The following is a 20,431-nucleotide window of genomic DNA, read 5'->3' on the forward strand; positions in this document are numbered from 1 at the left end:
GGGTGTGTAACAGACCAACAACCTCTCAAATCAATCCATCTGTCCCTGTACTGGTACCTGGAATTGAACAGATCTGGCTTCACACGTTAAGTAAGCTTGTCTTCACTCCTCATCCATCAGCCTGAGGTGGGAATGAATGCTTGACCTACTCACTCCCTGGGCACGAGGAAAAGTGATTCCACAAGCCCAGCACATAAAACAAACTCCTTGATGAGCACACAGTGGCTGGATTAGCAGTTCAGCAGTTGCAGCTGCCATGTTACAAACCCAGACTGTCAACATCAATCACATTTAGCACCCACCAGCAGGTGAGATAACTGAAGAACTGGTTAATGCAAAGCAGGGATTAACGTGAGAATTAGAAGGAAGTTAAGACAAGAGTAGAGACAAACCAGTAAAAAATGGGTCAGCTTCAGCTGTTTTCACTGAGATTATGTTTAAAAAGTACATCTGAAACTTAGTACATCAGCCATGCAAGATTTGAGTTACATGCATGGTCATCTCCATGGCAAAGATCATTGAAACCACCACCACTTTATAGAGAATGCTTAAAAAGACTCGTGTTTATAAACAACACTCCAAAACTTCTGTGGGATACATGCAACTATGGGAAAAGAATTTAAGGAACTGAACTGAGGCTAAAAAACTAAACTAAGCTGAAGAAGGGGAGGTTTTGATTAGATATTAGGAAGAAACTCTTCCTGTGAGGGTGGTGAGGCCCTGGCCACAGGGTGCCCAGAGAAGCTGTGGCTGCCCCATCCCTGGAAGTGTCCAAATTCAGGCTGGATGGGGCTTGGAGCAGCCTGGGACAGGGGAAGGTGTCCCTGCCCACGGCAGGTGGTTGGAACCAGGTGAACTTAAATATCCTTTCCATCACAAATCATTCTGTGATTCTCCTGAAACTGTGAAGTAACTCAAGTGAAGCCTCAGATGATTGCAACAGAGAAATTATCAGTGTAATCCAGTTAGGATAAAGAATTACAATTAATAGGAGCACAGCAGCTTCCACTGTCAAGTTTTGATTTTGCTAATGGTCTACTGAAGGAAAAGAAAAAGATATTTAAATTACATGACTGCAATACAGTCATAAATGACATGACAACTAAAACTTTCTCACCCAGACCAGAGGAGCACAAGTTTCACATAGAAAACTGCCATTTTCACATATCTATAGTAAGAAACTCAGAGTTCAAATTTTCATGCCTTCTTTCATGCTTTTTCCACACAGCATGTGATTCAGGCATGAGAGTCTTGTGTTTTTGCAACACATAAAAAGAATGGCTAAAATACTCTCACTCTTACAACCGTTAATTCAGTTCAGAAAATACAGAACTATCATTTTTAATGTCAGCTCCAACACTGAGATGAACTGAAATCCATGTTAGAATTCTCTACAAGCTAAAAACCAAACTGAGACCAACTTTGCCATGGGATCATTTTCAAAAAAAAAAAAGTTAAATAACTTCTAATTCTATTCCTTATAGTAGAAAATTAAAGACAAGAGATATTTTTGCAAAAACACCAAAATTATAAAGGAATTACATGCAACTAGAATTTTCAGGTTTTGTACCTTTTTAAAACCAGAAATAATCATTATCAGTTTTATGACAAAACAGATTACTACTATTGCTACATCCCCTGTAGCTAGGAAAAAGCGCCGATTTCCTGTTGCAGGTTGTTCAAGCAAAGTATTTTTGTTGTGTAACAAGATTTTATCAAACTCCTGGAGGTAAAGGAGGAGCTGTTTTCTTTTTTGTTTTGTTTTACATAAACACATTCTTCAAATTCAGCCGCTGTCCAGCCTCCCTCTGCTGATGTTGCAGCATTTGCTAATTAAGTAATGGCAGTAAACACTAATGAGGACAAGAATGGTGCTTGGGACAAAGGTCACAGTCTTGGCCCTGTCATTTCTGCTCCATCAGGCACTTTACAACAACCAAACACTTGGGAAAGGATCAGGTTCCAAAGACAAAACCCACCCAGCTAATCCTGAAGAATAAACTACTCATATTAACAAGTCAATAGGTCAAGTTTCATTATTTCCTGGTACACACCATCATGGATGGTTTATTGATTATTCCACAGCAGAGCTCCTTCCAAGGGAAGTGGCCACATATGGTTTTTCCCCCAGCCATAACTACCATTATGTCTTGAAAATACCAACTTTTAACATTCTTAATTAACATACACAACATGTTTTAGAAACATGGGTTTTAAACGTCTTAATGACTTACTACATATTTTTCCTCTAGAATACAAATATTTAGCTTCTCTATCAGTTAAGATGTTTGCTGACATCAACATACTTCCCTAATCTGCCAATTATAATCAAGGCTTCAGAACAACATTCATTGCAAAATATTTGTAAATGGAAAAGGTTCAGTTGAACAAAGCTTTGAAAATGGAGGAGTGAAACCCACTTGGGAAACAAGAGCAAGCTTTGACACAGAACATTCTTTCAAAGAAGGAACATTTCTGTGACAGCAAATTACTTGGAGATACTTTTAGCTGGTGATTAAAGACCCACCCAAACCTGAACCATGCTGTTTCTCAAAAGAGAGAGCTCTGAAAAGTACATCCAATTCTGGAAGAGATGGGGCAATCTTATCTTTTGGTACTAGAAGAGAACTTTGCTGTGGCATCAAGAACACACCGAGCTGTTTGCAGGAGCTGTTATTACTCAGTATTTTGGTTACCCAAGCTGGCACCACAGACGTCCTTTCCCAGGGTCAGGTTTGCTTCCTGGAAAGGTCCAATCCAAGAAGCCCATTTCACTACTTCTGCTTACCAACATCACATCAGCTTCCCCAACCAAAAGCATTTCTCAAAAACACTACATCCTCCTGGTGTCACATGTGGCAAGATCCATAAGAAAATTGGGAAAGACTCACAAAGGTACAGCACATTCATGCTTTAGTGCTTTAAGCAGACTGGGGAAAATAATCTAATTAACAATTTAAATTAACACTGAAAGTGTAAGAAAACATGAAACTAATGTAAATTAAGCTCTACTTACAATGAAAAAATTGTCAAAGGACATACTACCACTGGTATAAACCATTGAAATTTTAAATGATTGAACAATTTAAGTGGCATAGTTAACACATGTGTGATTTAAAGATGTCTTAATGTCATTCTAAAGCTTGCCACTGCTGGAAATCTAGAAAAAAATCAGTACTATAAAACTGCACTACAATTTTTTTTATTTATTATTTTATTGTATGCTCCTGTCACTTAATATTCATCTATTTCATCTGCATCATTAATTTGCACACACTCACTCAATGGTCTGCAATGCTGTCATGGGAAAAAATAATGTCTTCCATACACCAAAGGCAGCTTTGTTTATCCTCGATTTATGGATGCCTCATTTGCAAGAAATTGTTTTTTCCTTCTAATTCACTACTACTCATAATTAAAAATGCTTAAGCAGTTGCATAATCTGAGAAGGAATGTAAATTAAGCTGGCATGATATCCCATACCAACAACTAATGGGTGTTCAGGCTGTGGGATCAGACTGGAGCTACCAAAATGTAAAAGCCCAGGACTGCAGGTAACAGCTCTGAGCCAGGCTGGACAGGCCTGGAGAATCCTGGTCTAGGGAAGTGTCCCTGCCCTTGGCAGTGGGCTGGAACTGGATGAGCTTTAAGGGCCCTTCCAACTCAAACCAGTCTGTGATTCTGTGAAAGTCCTTGGTTCATCTGTCCCTTTTCCACTGTGTGATTTGCTCACCTCTCTGCAACTGCAGAGCACCTCAGAAGTGCAGGCACCTGAGTATGTGCCTGACTGCAATGACACAGGGAACAGAATAAAATTAATAAAATTAATCACTGGAGGGACCCTTCTGTACCTGAGAATACTCCCATTTCACTCTCATGCTCACTCCCCAGAAGAGGAAGGTGTTAAAACGTCTTTAAGGTACTGGACCTTACTTTTATAAAGTAGACTATTTAGAAACTCCTCCAATGTAACATATTTTGAATGTAGCCCTTGAAACAGGATGAGCACAAACACAGCTTTCTGAACACAAATGTTCTGAAAATTCTCATATCCAGCTGTTGCACAACCTGAGTATTTGGTGATGAAGTACATCTGGAATGGCAAAACTGGTGAATTTAAGCAACAGCCATCACATTTTAGTCAAACACTTCCTGATATCAATATGCTCAAGTTTTTCAATACTGATAGCTTCTTATTCTTCATTACTCAGAATATCATACATACATTAAAGGTAAAAACACGGCCTGTCCTGAAGAGCTTTCAGCCTACAAACAGATGGAGACTGAGACTGTCTAATGTGTTTCAACACTAATCAGCAAGCATCTTCAAATTTACAATATTCTACTACATCCTGAAACAGTATTTTCAGATATTTCAGACATCAAAGCTCTCAATGGCAGGATGTCAGGTACTTCATGTTCTGTATTTTCCAGGAAGTGTAAAATCATAACATTATCCTGTCTGTGAAAATTGGTGTCAATAATGCACAGTTATCTGTGACTGTCAATAAAGCTACCTGCAGGAGTTTTACTGCAGTAATACTCAGTACTGTATTACACGTACAACAGGGCCAGGGCCCTGATATACCAGTTTATCAAGATAACAAGCAAAGAGTTTGCAGGTATTTTGTTTTTATGAATATAGCTGTCTCTCAAACTGCCTGTCTGCCTGTCAGGCTGCTTTTAGGCACATAATGATGAAGATAAATTGTACTCGCCACTGCAAAGTGAATCCCACGACCCCAGTTATCCAGTAACCTGGATGCATTTCTTCCATGCAAAAAGATTTTGTACAGAAAGGCACAACTGGGCCTGGAAGAGACAAGATGCATAAGGAATAAATACGTTGTTTGGTTGGTTTTTTAACAGATGAAAATGTGACTTTGTGCAGCTATAGGGGGCTACAAGGGTATATAGTGACAGGACAAGGGAGAATGGTTCTAAGCTGACCTAAGTAGGTTCAGATAAGATATTAGGAAGAAATTCTTTACTAAAGGGTGGGGAGACCCTGGCACAGCTTGCCAGGGAAGCTGTGGCTGCCCCATCCCTGGAAGTGTTCAAGGCCAGGCTGAGTGGGGCTTGGAGCAATCTGGGATTCTGGGAGGTGTCCTTGCTCATGGCAGAGAGTTGGAATGAGATTAGATTTAAGGTCCCTTCCAACCAAAACCATTCTGTGATGCTATGAAAAGCATTTTTTTTCCTCTCCTTGCAGAGCATCTATTGTGCAGAACAGTTGCTCCAGCAAACCCCCGGATATTGACTGCAAAGTTGCTGTTGGTCAGATCCAAGATAAAATGCATTCTGTTACCAATGAATGTACCACACAAGTATACTAATGGCTGGAATAACCATTAGTATTATTAAACACCAATCTAATTACTCTAAAAATGTAATTTAATATTTAAATTTATTTGTCATTGTTCGGGAAACAACACTGAGGGAAAACCCATGAAGTTGCACAACAGGCATTAACAGCCACAGGGACTGTGGATAGAAAAGTCAGGATCTGCCCTTCCTGCACTGCCCTTATGACACAGAAGAACACTCCACATCAAAATCCTCACAGGAATAATTTGTTTTTCTTGGCATCTCCGTGGAGGTCTCAATTTCACTAGATTTGTCTCAGCCCAGCCATGATCTGGAAAATGGGGCTGGCTGGTGGGGAGTTGCCAGAGGCTCACAGCTGCAGCAGGAGCCTCACAGCAGCTGCTGAACAGCCCCAAATGTCCCTATTTGTGAAAAAGGACAAGGAGATGGGGAAAAAGGTCCATCAGTACGGACCAAAAGTTTCAGCAAATGCAAGTGGCAGAGTTTATGAGATATCATATGCTGTGCAAGTCCTGAGCTCTTCAAAGTAACTTCATTAGAAAAATATTATAATACTTAACTCCATCAGGAAATGGTTTAAAGGAAACCAGACACCACAAGATACATGGCTGAATGCAAAATACCTATTTCAATTAATGCTCAGTCATCAAAACCCATTTCTGCATTAGCTCTCAATAACAACATTTAGCAGGTTTATCTCTTAAGCCTGCTGAAGTTCTAATTGGAAATTATTTTGGAGGCTGTATAACATGCTACTCAATTTGCAGGCTGCAAGCTCAAGATCTCTGTATTAATTACTTTATACACTGAACATGACAACCCTTTGAGGAAGCCTGTGTCTCACCTACCACTTTCTGTGCAGATTTCCAGCTATTCCAGATCATGGGATTGTAAAGTCTTAGTAAAATTTTATTTTAGTTATAAACAAACCATACATGACCCCTTCCCTTCTAATTTCCTTTCTCTTGCACTTAAGTTTAGCCAACAAAAAAACTCTGTGGCACAATCAGCATCCCTTGCAGTCCACAAAATTTCTAAAGGGTAGCTGCTGTAAGGAACCATGAATAGACCAAAAGGAAATTATTGGTGCAGGGGAAATACGGACAAGATTATTCAGCCATATAATTGAGACAGGTCAGAACAGTCTTTTTTCCTTTTTTGACTTTCTTAGAAGCTTAGTCTATATCAAACAAGATGCACTATGTACTCTTAGTCTGCAGCATCTTCCCAGCCCTTACTCAACACCAGCACGCCCAATATACTTCAGGAGAGCAGGACACAGCTTCTCACTGGTGAGCTGCCTCTTCTCATCCACATTCCCTTTTCCCTCCGAGTATTTTCATGCCAGCACTAGCTCTGCCAGAAGAATTTAAATCTGAACAACTCTATCTGAATTAATTAGTTTTACAAATACATTTATTGGTAGCATTCCCAAGTTGTTGCTTCACTTACTGGCTGTCAGGCAATGCTACAAGTTACAGCCACCACTTAACAGAACCATCCAAGGAAAACATCACCTCATCCAGAGCCACAAATTAACTGAATAACCACTGCTTTTATCCTGTGCTCAGTACTAAATCTCTCAGACTTGCTAAGCAGAGGGATGTAAGCCTGAAGCTCCCTTTAAGAGAGCAGAGAAAATCATCCACAACAGTTAGCTGGGAAGAGCTTTCCAGTGTGAAGTAAACATACACTCAGAGTATTGTATTGCAATATTTAGAGTAACACAGTAAGAAACTTAAATCCCAACTATGGCAACAATTACCACAATTCAGAACCTTACTGGCAAGTGCCAGTTGGTCAGAAATTAGGTTTACTGTATGGCAGCAGGGGACTGGCACACATGGATCCAGATCATGGGATCTGAGGGAGGAAAAACACTGTTCACACTCCAGGCATTAGGACTGGGATGGAGATGAGGAAGAGGAAGAACAGAGCTTGAGGAGCACTGTGACAGAGCTTGGATACAGCAGGTGCAGTCTAAGCAGAAGCAGTATTCAAGTTAAACCTGAAAAGGAAGAATCAGGGGACAAAAATACCTTGCACTGTCAGAAGCTGGGAGTACAGGAGCTCTGAGCCACTCGTTTACTTTTGCAGCAAATGGTACAAATTCACAAATATTTGCAGAAAGCTGCCCTACAGGCTTCAGAAGCAAAACTGATCTGACTTTAGATAGTGCATTTGAGGTATAAGTATGTTTGAGAACAAAGTTACATACATTTAAATTATGACATTTTGTTAATCTTTAAATTCTTCAAATTGCAAATCTCTAATCTCACATTCTTACTTTCCATCACTGACAGTGCTGTAGAAGCACAGTATTTTCTGTGCTTCTGGCACTTTACACACAATAGATGTAAACACTATTAACAGCCACTATTAAGTCACAGTCAGTTGCATAAAAATACTGTTACTCACAAATACTACTACAAAACAAGCTAAAATAATTTCAACCCAAGCTGTTGATCATGATGCAAAAATGGAGTTCCTCTTTTATTATGAACATTTTCTTGATCTAAGCATTTGGGTCTTCTCCTTTTACTAAAGAAAAGAGAAATAGCTAATTGAGTCATTGATGCATCTACACTTCTCATGAAAAGACACCACACAACCACAAGGCCATTTCAAATAAAGCAGTTGTTTTTAGCCAAGCAATGCACTACATGAGTAGAACAATGATTCCAATTTTCTCCACTTGAGAGATTTGGGAAGGACAGGGAAAAGAGAAGTGTTTGTTTTACAATGACTACATCTTGAATGTTTCAAGAGTTTGTATTTTTCCCTTGGAGGTTCAATTCTCACAGCTGTAGGAGGCTGTCAGCCACATAATTGGCTTCAAAAGTTCCTCCAGGTCCTTGATACATCTCCTATGGCTAATCTTGCTGTGAGTAATCTCCTTCAAATATCCTGTTCACATGAATTATCTTCATTAACAAGTAAGGTTAACACAAAACCTCTTTAACTTGCTGACATGATTTTCCTTCCACAAATCCGTCAATCCTGTTCTTTTACTCCAGCCATCACTTTCATGTTAGAAGCAAATTCTTCTCCTCCTATGCCAAATCTATTAACAAATCCATTCTCCAGGCAATAGGGTAATCAAGATTATGCCATCCCTGTACCTGACTTATCTGCATCTTAGCTTAAAAATCTCGCAGGGCTTCTCTCATCATGAGCATCAGTGTCAGAATATTGAATAGATTTACTGTGCCTGGATGCAAGCTTTACTCCTCCAATTTTTAAACCAATTTCTGAATGACAACTTGAATACAAGTTCATCAAGTCAATATAAAAGCCCCTTTCAAGCACAGTGAGCCCCAGGTTCCATCAAATACTTAGACAAAGTTAATAAAGCAGTAACTGCCCACCTCCTTATGTTTTCAAGGGGCTAAGCCTCTTTCAGGTTGGATTCCACAGAATATTTTATTTCAAAGAGTTCTGCAGAAAAAAATAGGATTTCCCAAACCTCTCATAGGCAGTGGATGAAAGGGGGCAGGCAAAAAGCAGGATAGCATCTTCTCCAGGTTGAGTTCACAGTTGTTTACTACAGTGTCCTCCTATCCATCAAGGTAATCACAGGGCAGATGACAGAAAAAGGACAAGTACTGTGAGGATATACCAGCAAACAGTTATTAAGCCATAACCACCTTCCACTGGCTATGATTATTTATGGAGACTGCAAGGATTTCACTAACAATCAATTGTAACAGCAGTTTCCTATATAATTGTTATCATATAATTAATGCTGGGCAGTTAGTGTCTAGTGCAAGGCTGAATTCTGAAAAATGATTGCATGGATAAAGCAATATCCCACACAGCATACTCTCCCATAAAGTTTATTTCACAAACATATTACAGGTCTAGGATCATATACACATCAGGCAAACAGAACATGGCAGCAAGTTATCCTTGTTTTGTGTGACACAGAATAGCTCTGTAATATCTGAGGCAATTAGAATAAAGACAATATTGTGCTTTTCTATACATGTGTGGTTAAGCCTCCATTCAGAATGACTGACATAATCAGGAACATGGTGGGGACAAAGAATAAAGAGCGACATTAAGTATTACTTCAAATGTAATTAAAATGCTGCTAACTACAATTATGAAAGAAAACTACTAACTTATCCAAGGCACTATTTAATATGAAATTAGCCTGTGTCTGATGACTGCAGTTCCCTCAACTAGAAATATGACATATAATGTATTCCAAACAGGGAAAGTAACTGAAATTTACCCCACTCTACTGAAGAAAAAACACATTCTATTTTATGCATGAAAATGACTGTATTTCAAACAAAAAGGAAGTGAGCTGAACGCCCTAGACACCTATCAGGAGTCCATTCTCTTCCTTTCCACATGATCTCACCATCTAAGGACACAGAACATCCCAGGAACCACCCTTTATAAGCTGTAACCTGCCAGCAGCTCCATCTAACAGATGACCCTTTCACCACCCTCATTATCCATAATAAATGTAGCTGTAATCCTGTGAATTAACTACAACAGGTCGACTTTGCTTTTCTCTTTTTTAAGGCACAAGAAACCTTACAAGCAATGGTGCTTGTTAAGTGACTTACTCCAGGTTTTGCAAAACATTGATTTTAGAGAGTTTTTATGCAAATACCAGCATGCCATGTCCTCACTGCTGGTACTCCTGAACTTATAACTGACTCATCATAGCATGATTTTGGTTGAAAGGGACCTTAAAGCACATCTTGTTCCACCCCCCTGCCATAGGCAAGGACACCTCCCATTAGACAAGATCGCTCCAAGCCCCATCCAAATTGGCTTTGAACTTCCAGGGATGGGGCAGCCACAGCTTCTCTGGACAATTTCACTCAATGACCTTCAGTCACTCAAGGAGCATTAAGTGTTTAATATCCAGCCTAAATTAACTGAGTTTAAAAATCCAGTCCTGTATGTTTTTACTAGTACATACTATCAAATTCAAGTGTACAGAAATGAATGTAAGCTGGAGTTGGCCTTAAGTCTGTGCACTCATGGTCAGCTCATGCTGAGTCAAGTGAAACACAGTGAAATAAAAATGAGTGATGTGCAAGGTCAAGCAGAGTATTACTCTGGGTACTCAGGGCATTACTTGCCCAAGTTCAGCTCAAGTCTAATAATGTGCTTCAGTGAAAGCATGTCAGTGCTCACTGTGTCTCAGCCCCAGGACACAGACGGGCTCCTGGCACAAGCTCTCCACAGCTGATGCTGCTGGCCCCTTCTTGCTTCGCATAAAAATCATATGTGCCATTAAATACAGCTCTGACCAAATGGCAGCAGCTATGTGATCTGCAGTCATATTTTTGTGACAGGGAACTCTATCCAAAACAGTCACACAGCACAGATTATTCAAAGAGACCCCATGGTAATAAGCTGACTACAAATTCTCTTACGAAGTTAAAAAGCCAAGCTAGATTGAGTGCAGTATTACACAAAGAAATTTCAACATGCAGAAGAAGTCTGAGAACATTTAAATTGAATTGGCTGAACATTTACTTCACTACCATACTTTAGAAAAAACAAAATTATGAAATTATTTTAAAATTCTTTAAAAGTTACAGTAACACAAGTACATAGGAAGCGTTTACTAAAAAGAAAAACTTGCCTTAAATAACAACTCTATTTTACCTACCTGCAAGGTGGCAAAAACATTGAATCCTTCATGAGCACAGATCCAGAAAGCAGGATATACCAGCATCTTGCAATAGTTTCTGAACTGTAAGAAAAGAAATCACTGATATATACTACTTCTTGCAGCACCTTAGAATTATGTTATTCAAAATAACATAATTCTATTATTATTATGTTATTTTAGAATATGTTAGAATTATGTTATTCAAAATATTATTGTCGTAAAATAAATGATTTATTGTTCTACCAGTTTAATATAAGAACCTGGGAACTCCAACTGGACTAGGATTTTTTTTTTTAAACATTCACATAAGGGCTGTTTCTTATACTTAATTTTGACATTTAACTCAGCTTAAAAATTTACTTTATTAAAATGAAATTTTAATGAAAACATTTTATTCCAGTGAAAGTATACACAAAGGCTGTAAATACAGGACAGCACACAAGCCCACACACAGATATTGACCTGCTCTTGGAGCAGGTGTGTGTCACACATACCCACCACACCAACGAGCAGGTGGCATCTCATTTAGACTTGGGTGTTTTAGACTTGGGTGTGCTGGAAGCTGTGCCTTATACAGAAAGCTAGGATTAGCTGTGAGATGATAAATATGCCCTAAGCAATGCTAAAATATGAGAGAAATAAAAGTATATTTTCCTCCCAGGAAGAACCTAGAGAACTGTAAGTTAAAATACCAATTTTTGCAGTGTAAAGTGATGGGGTTTGAGCTCCAGGCCTCTCCAGCACAGGCTGCTCTGTGCAGGCAGTGCCAGCTCCAGGGATACAGTGCCACCTACTGAGCTGAGTGTCACCAGACTGCAGAGGGGACAGTGCCTGCCCTGGCACCTGGTGTCACTGACACACACACACACACACACACCCCCGCTGCTGTCACGGGCACCTCTCAAACGCCAACACTGCCCTGCTGCCACAACCACCTCTGCCAAAGCTTCCAGCCAATTACTGACAAGGACTGAAAAGCAAATGACATAGAACAACATGCAAACATTGGGTTTGCCCACATTTCTGCAGAAGAACTCCAACAAGTGCTGTGTACTCACCAAAAGAGAACTTGGTTGCCCTTGTACCTCTCATAGCGGGCGCTTGACGACATTATTCTGAGGGAGGAGGAAGAGAAGTTTAAATTCAATTTTAATCCTCAAAGATCATAAGACATTAATCACTGCATTTCAGTAGAAGCACTTTCAGGCTCTAAGACCACAAATTCAACTATTTCTTTTGTTCTAAACAAAGGATGTGCTTAACTGGAAAATTCAAATTATTACGGTGCTCTTCATTATCCAAATAGATAATATACAGCATGTTTTCCAAGTGTTTAAATCACTCCCACACATTGGAATTACCCATAGCAACAGAACTGAAGGAACTAAAATACTTCCAAAGCACTTTTTGTGCTTTGTTGGCCTTCCATTTTATGGATTCTGAGACCATCAGAATGTCTGAAGCATTAAAAAGCTTTTGTAATCTGGAGTTAAGACAGAGTACTGTCTACACAGTAGACAAATGGGAGGCAAACAGGAGTAAGCTCTGCCTTCCTTCTTAAAAGAGCTAATTAGTTTAGATTCTGTGCCATATTATGGCAGTGACTTAACTCAGCAATGGATTTGGCCAATGCTCTGCCACCTCAAACTGCAGGCAGACAAAAGCTCTGCTTAGTTCCACAAAAATGTGGATGTCATAGATGTAAGTGTATTAAAAAACACAAACTGCAGAGTACTTCACCTTAGCTGATGTTCCCTGAAGTGTGATAGTATGTCCAGCCCATGAAGGAAAGAATAGATAGTATTCAAGTCCTAAAAAAAACCAAAAAAAAAACCACATAAGCAATCTCATTCACATCTAATCACTCAGTGTTACTTTTCAGATTCTGCACTAAGTTATACAGAAGTATATAAAGCCCAGACAAATAGATAGGTCAGGACACACACAGACTTGAAGAACCCTGTCTACACTTGAGCTGTGGCAGTGAAAAGAGTGAAGTGCAACTGATGCATAACCACTGACCTGAAAAAAAAGATTTATTAAAAATATTTCTGAAATTATTATTTATGTGAATGGATACAGCAGCAAGCAACACATGGAATAAGACAAATAGAGCAGGCCAGTTCACCCAAGGTCAAAAATTGTTGAAACCTTCTAAGATCTCTTTAAAGAAGGAATTTTTCAAAACCAGTGAAAAACCTAAGCCACTATATAGGATGCAGAGAAGCACCAGAGTACCTTTTCATAGCAAAGGGGTTATACTTAGATGGGAAAAAACTCTTTCATGTCCACCTGAGACCTAGCTGGCAGGCCCACTACAAACTACACCATCCTACTGCCTCTCTTGCTCAGCCCAGTCCATGTCTGGAGGGAACACCAAAAAGTACCCCAAAATACTCTTTGGCAAAGATGAAAACAATAAAGCTTTAGAGGTCTCTCACTCCTACTGCCACTAGTCAACATCACATCAGTGTCACTAGCAACCACAGAAACAAATGTATTAAAACATGAAGATTATTTTGCTTTATGAACTGAACTTTACATGGAAGCTGTAATTAGGAGATACAGCTGTTTAAACCTCTCACCAGACAGAATCCTCTTCAGTCACAAAAATATCTGTGCTGATGGTGCAGACCACATGGCAGGGAACAGCTCACTAGGGCCATTCAGCACTTAATTTACTGTCCTGAACAGGTGGGCTGTTAGAGCCAAATACACACACAACAAAATCATTATACACCACAGGGCAGTCTCTCCTCTTGGCCTTGGGAGGTATGTTCTGAATTTTCAAGTGCTGCATTTATCCAGTGTTTACAAAAGATAAATCAATATGAATGCTGGCCTCAGAATTTACAATGGATTTACTTCAGAAAAGTTCTTTGGCTCCACAGTCCATGTTTAGCACTATAACTGATATGGACTGTTGTATCAAATGAAAGGTCAGACATAATTGCAGACCATGTAAAACCAATAAAACTCTGATTTTTTTTATTTAAATGTCATTACCAAATCCCATTAAAATTAAACAGAAGGCCTGAATTTGTAGCACATTTACAAAGCACTCATTTCACACAATCCAATCTCATTTTAATCATCCAAAGCTGCCACAAACACGTTTTTGTTAGTGAAGCCATCCTGGAGCACCAGCTATGGATAGACTCCAAGCACACCACAGCCTGTGAGAGGTGGGCACCTGGCAGCCAAAGGGTCATTTCACATAACCAACAGCTCCATTTCTGAGCTTTTCCTGTTTCTGAGCAGGGAACTACCTCAACTTCTCCACCTGAAAGCATCAGGCATAGAAATGCAGCAACTACATACTCAGACCATACAGTGGCTTAGCAGTTAATAATGTCTGCCTCTCCCAGGCCAAAAGAAGAATACCCACAATTCCTGTGAAAGCTGGGTAGCCAGAAAAGAATCAGTATTTGGTATTAAAATTAAAGCTGAATTTTTAAATTCTTCATAAGTCATTGTGTCTATATAGGTCTTCCTACATTTTCCAGTACTTTTTCACATAACTGGGACTAACATGTAACAGAACATCTTGACAATGTTTTAGATAAGCAGTTCTGTAGTTATGAGTTACAGAAAACTGTAAGCAGAACAAGAGCCTATGTTCCCCTTTTAATCACAAAGTTTTTAACTTCTGCATATGAAAAATGACCACATCCTGACTTGTAAACTATTCTCTACAACTCCCCAGAATGCAGAGGCCCCTTTGCAGGCTCCCTCAGCCTGGAGTGACTCCTGCACTCCACCTGCAGCACACAGGCCTGCTGTACTGATCCACTGAAGAGCCTAATGATCAAACAGTTGGCAAATATAAGAGAGAAACATTTGCTTAAAGGGATACATGTCTGGAAAGCATCCCCCAAGTCCAACCTCATCTGTTGAGCAGCAGCAGCAGCAGCAGAGGGAACAGCTGAGCAGAGCACAGCACAGGGAAGGCAAAGGCTCCTATTCCTTCACCCAGGAAAAGGGATTTAACTTACACTGCCCACTACTGCTGCTCTAATGCTGATAAATAACAAACTGCATGATAAATGTAACTCACTACCCAGCCAGGTGATGCATCAACAAGCTAAACACATTGGCTCCTCACACAGAGGTTTCTACAGGTGGTTTTAAATCAGGATCTGTACTGCTTTCTCTAAAAATACCTGACTTTCAAAGCAAGCCCCTCTTCCCAGTCATGCAGAGAAGGTGATTCTGGGTGCCACTGAGCAAAAGAACAACTCAGCAATCTCCTGGGAAGGGCTGCAAGTTGCCTCTTTCTGCCAGTACCTCGAATATACCCATCCAATCCGCTTTCCATGTCTTGGTAGAAAGCCTTTTTTGCTTGTTTAAATATATACAACCAGGTAGAATTCCTCCTCTCCCTCAGGTGCCACTTCAGATTCTAACACAGGACGGTATAGTACATGCAGTGCATATATCCCAGGTTTTCCCAATAAAATGAAAATTACCATTACCTATGAAAATTGTAAAGTTTTCTCTATACTGCCAACTCATTTCAGACTAAGTGCTTAAAATAGCACTAAAATTACATTTCACATACTGTATTTAGAGTCTCATTCTATGTTTTTGCCAGCAAAGAACATCAATTAATCTGAGGGTGGCTGGACATGGGCAGGGGCTGTGGCCACCTCGTGGACAGAGGCTGAAATCCAGCTGCACCACGCTCCCAAAAATCCTCCTCCAACAGAGCTGAAAGCACTTTTTTCTCTAACTCCAAGTTTACAATAGCTTCTAATATGATTTTCAGTTTTATTTTTAAAAACATATTTATTTCACCACAGCAGTTAGAAACAGAGGACAAGCATAACTTCAGTACAAAGGGCAGAGATCATTTTCACAGATACTTTCTGATACTCGCTAAGAAAACTGATCCCAAAGGGCAACATTCAGCATCATATCAGCAGAACACAAAACATTTGCTTGAATTTCACAGCCCCTTTCCACATCCTTCCTTGTAATCTCTTTACTTACTTTTTTCTGTCAAAATCCAACTGAGACACAACTATTGATGAAACACAATTTCTCCACACGCTCTAAGCTAATGAACAAGGTCAGTATGAATTTATTTTGCAATCTTTTCTTCAGAGCTCCTCATCAGCTGAAATAATAGCTGAAACTGAAGCACAGGATCTACCTGTAAATGCTATGCCCTCAACAATTTCTTCAATCTCTGACAGAAAACAACCTTGACTAAGGTTATTTACAGAGAAATTAACTCACATTATCTATTCAACTAGGTAAAACTGCAGCTCCAGCAACTCAAGGGAATGTGGGAAACTGAGCAAAGAGTAATCAGGCAGTTGTTAACCCTGTGAGAAAGGAGATTTTCTATACCATAGAGAGGAAACATGAACACTGCAACTGCAGTGATCCTGCACCAAGCCGCCCGGTACAGATCATTCCTTGCCTCCAGTTCTCACAGCAGATGTGTTTAAAAAAAGCAGAGGACATCTGTGTCTTCAGATTCTTCCCATGACAGAACAGACTGTATGAAACAACCTGGGCTTGAGCAGCAGTGCAGGAAGCAGGGGATGCTCTGCGGATGGCGCTGTTATCACAGCAGTGTGGTCAGCAGCAGCCTCAGCTGCTTGCAGCACCAGATTTATCAGCTCCAGCACACACAGACTTCCAGCAAAAAGCTTAACCAGCTGCTCAAGCAAAGGTGGTATAAAAACACAGAGATTTTAGTAACAATACCATGTTATATAAATATATATTCTTTTGTGGTAACATCCTCATCCCAATATAGTTAGAAGGGAGCCATCTGAATACCCAGACCACTTCTCATTTTCCCTGCCAGATGTTAACTCTCAGAGATACCACAGGAGGGGAAAATAAAAGAAGCATCAACTAAAATCTCACTATACAAAAGTAAAGCCACAAGCTAACTACCACCATCACTCACTTATCCCAACACATTTCTTGAAAATAATTCACTCCTATTTTTTATTGCAAAGATGGTGAAATATTAGTTTCTTAATTGTTAAGATGTAACTTTTGAAAATAAAGAAGTAACTACAGTCAGCCAGAAAAAATCATCAGAAAAATATAATCCAAACTCAAAGTTGCTGAGGAAGTGGTGGTCACCCTTAAGTTTCATTATTGGCATCTTTTTAAAATATGACCAAGATCTCAATGCTTCTGAAAAAGCACCAACAGCGCAGCAGCACCAATGATGAGCAACATTTGCAAGTAGGTATAATTTTCTTTTGCTTCACCCTCTTCTCACCCAATCTCTGTCTTTGAATCCAAGAAGCATCTTTACAAACTTGGAACAGTGGTCTTGAACATGGAGTTCTGACCACAAATTTTCCCAACCAACAACAACTCCAGCCAGCACAACTAATTCACATGACCTGCATCCAGATGCTTTAAGTCCACAACAAGGTCCAAGTCAAATCTTCCTGTAATGTTAAAAGCAGGAGGTAAAAGGGGTAAAAGCAGGGGGAAAAAAAAAAACACAAAAAAACCCCAAACCCCTAGGCAAAAAAAAAAGCCAAACAAAAACTAAAACCAATTGAAAAAAAAAAAGCAGCTCTGAAACAAAGATGGAATGACTGCATCAAAAGCAACTTCATCCTTCAAAAACACAAAACAAAAAACTAATGCTTCACTTCATGTGACCTCAGCCAGGTGTTCCAGTGACATATTATTATTACTATTATTATTAAACACTAAACAGGAAATCTGGTCTATTTCTAAGGAAAATAAATTGTTCTGAAATGACCTCATAGTTGTAAATTCTGATTAATCTCACATAGAGACAACCTCAGTAATTGCAGTCAGGTACTAGGGATGCTGAGGAAGTGATAAACCCCCAGAGAGTCCTCTGAGCACTGCCTGTCATGTTGTGTCCTTCATGGCAGCAGCAGAGTCAGCCCAGATCCGGAACAGCTGGAACAGCTGCATCAGCCCCTGGCCAAGGGACAGCTGCTCATTGCAGCATCCAGGGATGCTCCCAAACCCCAACGAGCCTGGGCCTCACAGACACCCCAGATCCACCCTGAACCTGAAACAAGGGCTCCCAAAGAAAGCAGACTGGCAAGTGTTATTCAGTCAGACAGGAGTTTTGCTCAGGGAATGAGAAAAGAGCAGAACCTGCACCAGAGCACCAGCACTTCAAAGCTGCACATAAAACCAGCTGTGTCAGCAAGTTCCAGACAGATTGCTCTCACATGCAAACCTGTCCCAAAGAGCTGCACAAAACCTGTCTCTCAATCCACTCCAAACACATTAAATTCCTCCTGCAAGAACATATGCTTGGCTCACTCAAGGCTCCCCAGAGCCAGCCCACGCAGGCTACCGAGCCACCCAGGATTCCCCGGGTCGCACAAGAACCTGCTTCTACAAAAGCACAAAGGATGACTGATGGGATTTTGCATCCTTCCCTTTTCCAAGCTAAGGCAGTTGGCAGGATGCATATTTTATATATTTCAGAGCAAACAAAATACTAGTATTTTCTGAAGATTTTATGAAGATCCAGTCATGTGCCTGAGAATGTACTTTAAAAGAAAGAGACACACATTTCTGCCTTTGAACCAGCAGTTAAACCATATGGCAACAGCTTCCCAAGTTCCAATGGCATTCAAAAAGACCATCAGGTACAAAATCCTCCAGGGAAGGAAGCTGCATGGTTGAAAGGTACCTTTCTGTTTGTGGGCTGCTTAGCTTCTTGTCTCTTTTCAGTGCTCTGAGCAGAAACAAGGCTGGAAACAAACTCCAGCAGAATCAAGCACTCATTTGGTTTCAGGACAAGGATTTCAACAGCCTCTTGGACAGTGTCTGAACTTCTCTGTATTAAAGTTGTTATTTAAAGTGCCTAGATTTCAGTAAAGCAAACAGAGGTGATTCCTGGAGCACAGAGCACAAGCTGTGTAAGCTCTAAGTGGGAGGTTCCCTCCAGCCCAATGCCTTTACTTGCTTCTCAGTGATTCAGCAGGCTCCTTATACAGATTGAATGCAGCTTTTATTAGGAATCCTGTCAGGCTCAATAAAGACTTTGTCACCCTTGGGGGGTGGGGGATGCAGCAGAAGAGAGGAAATGTTACTCAGCATGGTTTATGGTTTTCATTGCTTCCCTTCCTGTTGCTTCATCGAAGGCAGGAATCCGTGCTGTTTCCTTTAGTTTCTGTTTAAGGCCAATTTAAAAATAGTACTCCCAAATTCTTTCCTGATAGTGTAATACCAGAAATAAAAACACAGAAACATGTTGTAGTTCTCTAATCCATATTTTACACATTCAGATATCTACAGAGCAAATTCACCAACTTTAGGGATGCTGGTTCAAGGAGCCCACCCTACACACTGTCAGCTACCCCCAAAACTTGTGGGAGGAAGAGAAAAAAATCCACTTAAACAAGTGTAACAGAGTATACAGCTCCTAAACTAAAAAGAACACGATGAGATGAACTGGAAAGCAACTCTTCAATCTTAGCTTATTTGCTCTCCTTGTTCAGTGGCATAGACATTGGACTTCAATAAAAATGCAAGTGATGCAATAGAATATCAGCTCAGAGCTCTTTATTTAAAGGAACAATTCCCTTTAAAGTAGCCTCCTATTTAGCTGGAGGCCACTTAAAAATAAAAACTAAATACAAGCACTGAGACATTGTTAGGGAAGAGAAAGGACGGATTAGTCAGTCAGACAAATGAAAATTTTATGAATGAAGGACATTAAAGTATGTTGCAGAGAATGGCAGAGTTTAAGCAGCATGCCTAAGGAATGAAGCTGCATCATTGCACGTAGGAAACACGACTAATTCCAAAAGGCTAATTAAAGAACATTTCATAGAACATAACAGCAAACTCCTGCATGACCTGATGTCACTGCCTGAGACTGCACACAGTAACATTTGTATACAACAAACTGCTTCAACTACTTCAGAGCTATATTCCATTATTCAGAAAAAAATAATGGCATATATTTCATAAAGAAGCTGAACAGTTTAAAATGACCAAAAACTTGAATTCTTTTGATTTATGGACTTTCAGATGTGCCCAGACTCCTGGAGCCTATGTCCATCAGACAACTATGGATCATATCCTGACTATGATAGAGTACTCCTCCCTAAACTCTTCACTTCCCATTTACCTACACAAATGACAGATACTGGTTTTTCCAAACAAGGAAATGTCAGTCTAGTTATTATAGTATCTTTATAGTATATACTGTATGTATCTACATGGAGGAGAAAAGAGATTAAGAGAGACTTCATTTCACTCTTGTAAACCCAGGGAGCAATTCCCATTGACAGCATCCATTAATAACAGTATAGCCACAAACAGAAAACTAAAATCTCGCTCTTATTTTTGCAGACAGTAAGAAGTATCATTTGCACACTTGGATTTTTATTTTATTTTTTGTGAAAAAGTAACAAGTCCCTCAATGGGGCAAATAGTTTCCTTATATATTATTTTTTATTATTTCATTATAACATG

At 39.8% G+C, this 20,431-nt stretch overlaps 1 protein-coding gene across 1 annotated transcript in view; it reads right to left on the bottom strand.

Moving 5' to 3' along the window:
* The window catches only part of RAPGEF6 (Rap guanine nucleotide exchange factor 6), a 122,151-nt gene that overhangs the window by 84,187 nt on the left and 17,533 nt on the right, over positions 1-20,431 (bottom strand). The window contains exons 2-4 of the mRNA XM_066560132.1: positions 12,713-12,783; positions 12,031-12,087; positions 10,970-11,053 (exon numbers count right to left, since the gene is read on the bottom strand). Coding sequence (XP_066416229.1) covers positions 10,970-11,053; positions 12,031-12,087; positions 12,713-12,783 — 212 coding nt within the window. The remainder of the gene's footprint in view (positions 1-10,969; positions 11,054-12,030; positions 12,088-12,712; positions 12,784-20,431) is intronic.

The sequence above is a fragment of the Molothrus aeneus genome, chromosome 15 (assembly GCF_037042795.1).
Source record: "Molothrus aeneus isolate 106 chromosome 15, BPBGC_Maene_1.0, whole genome shotgun sequence".
NCBI lineage: Eukaryota > Metazoa > Chordata > Aves > Passeriformes > Icteridae > Molothrus > Molothrus aeneus.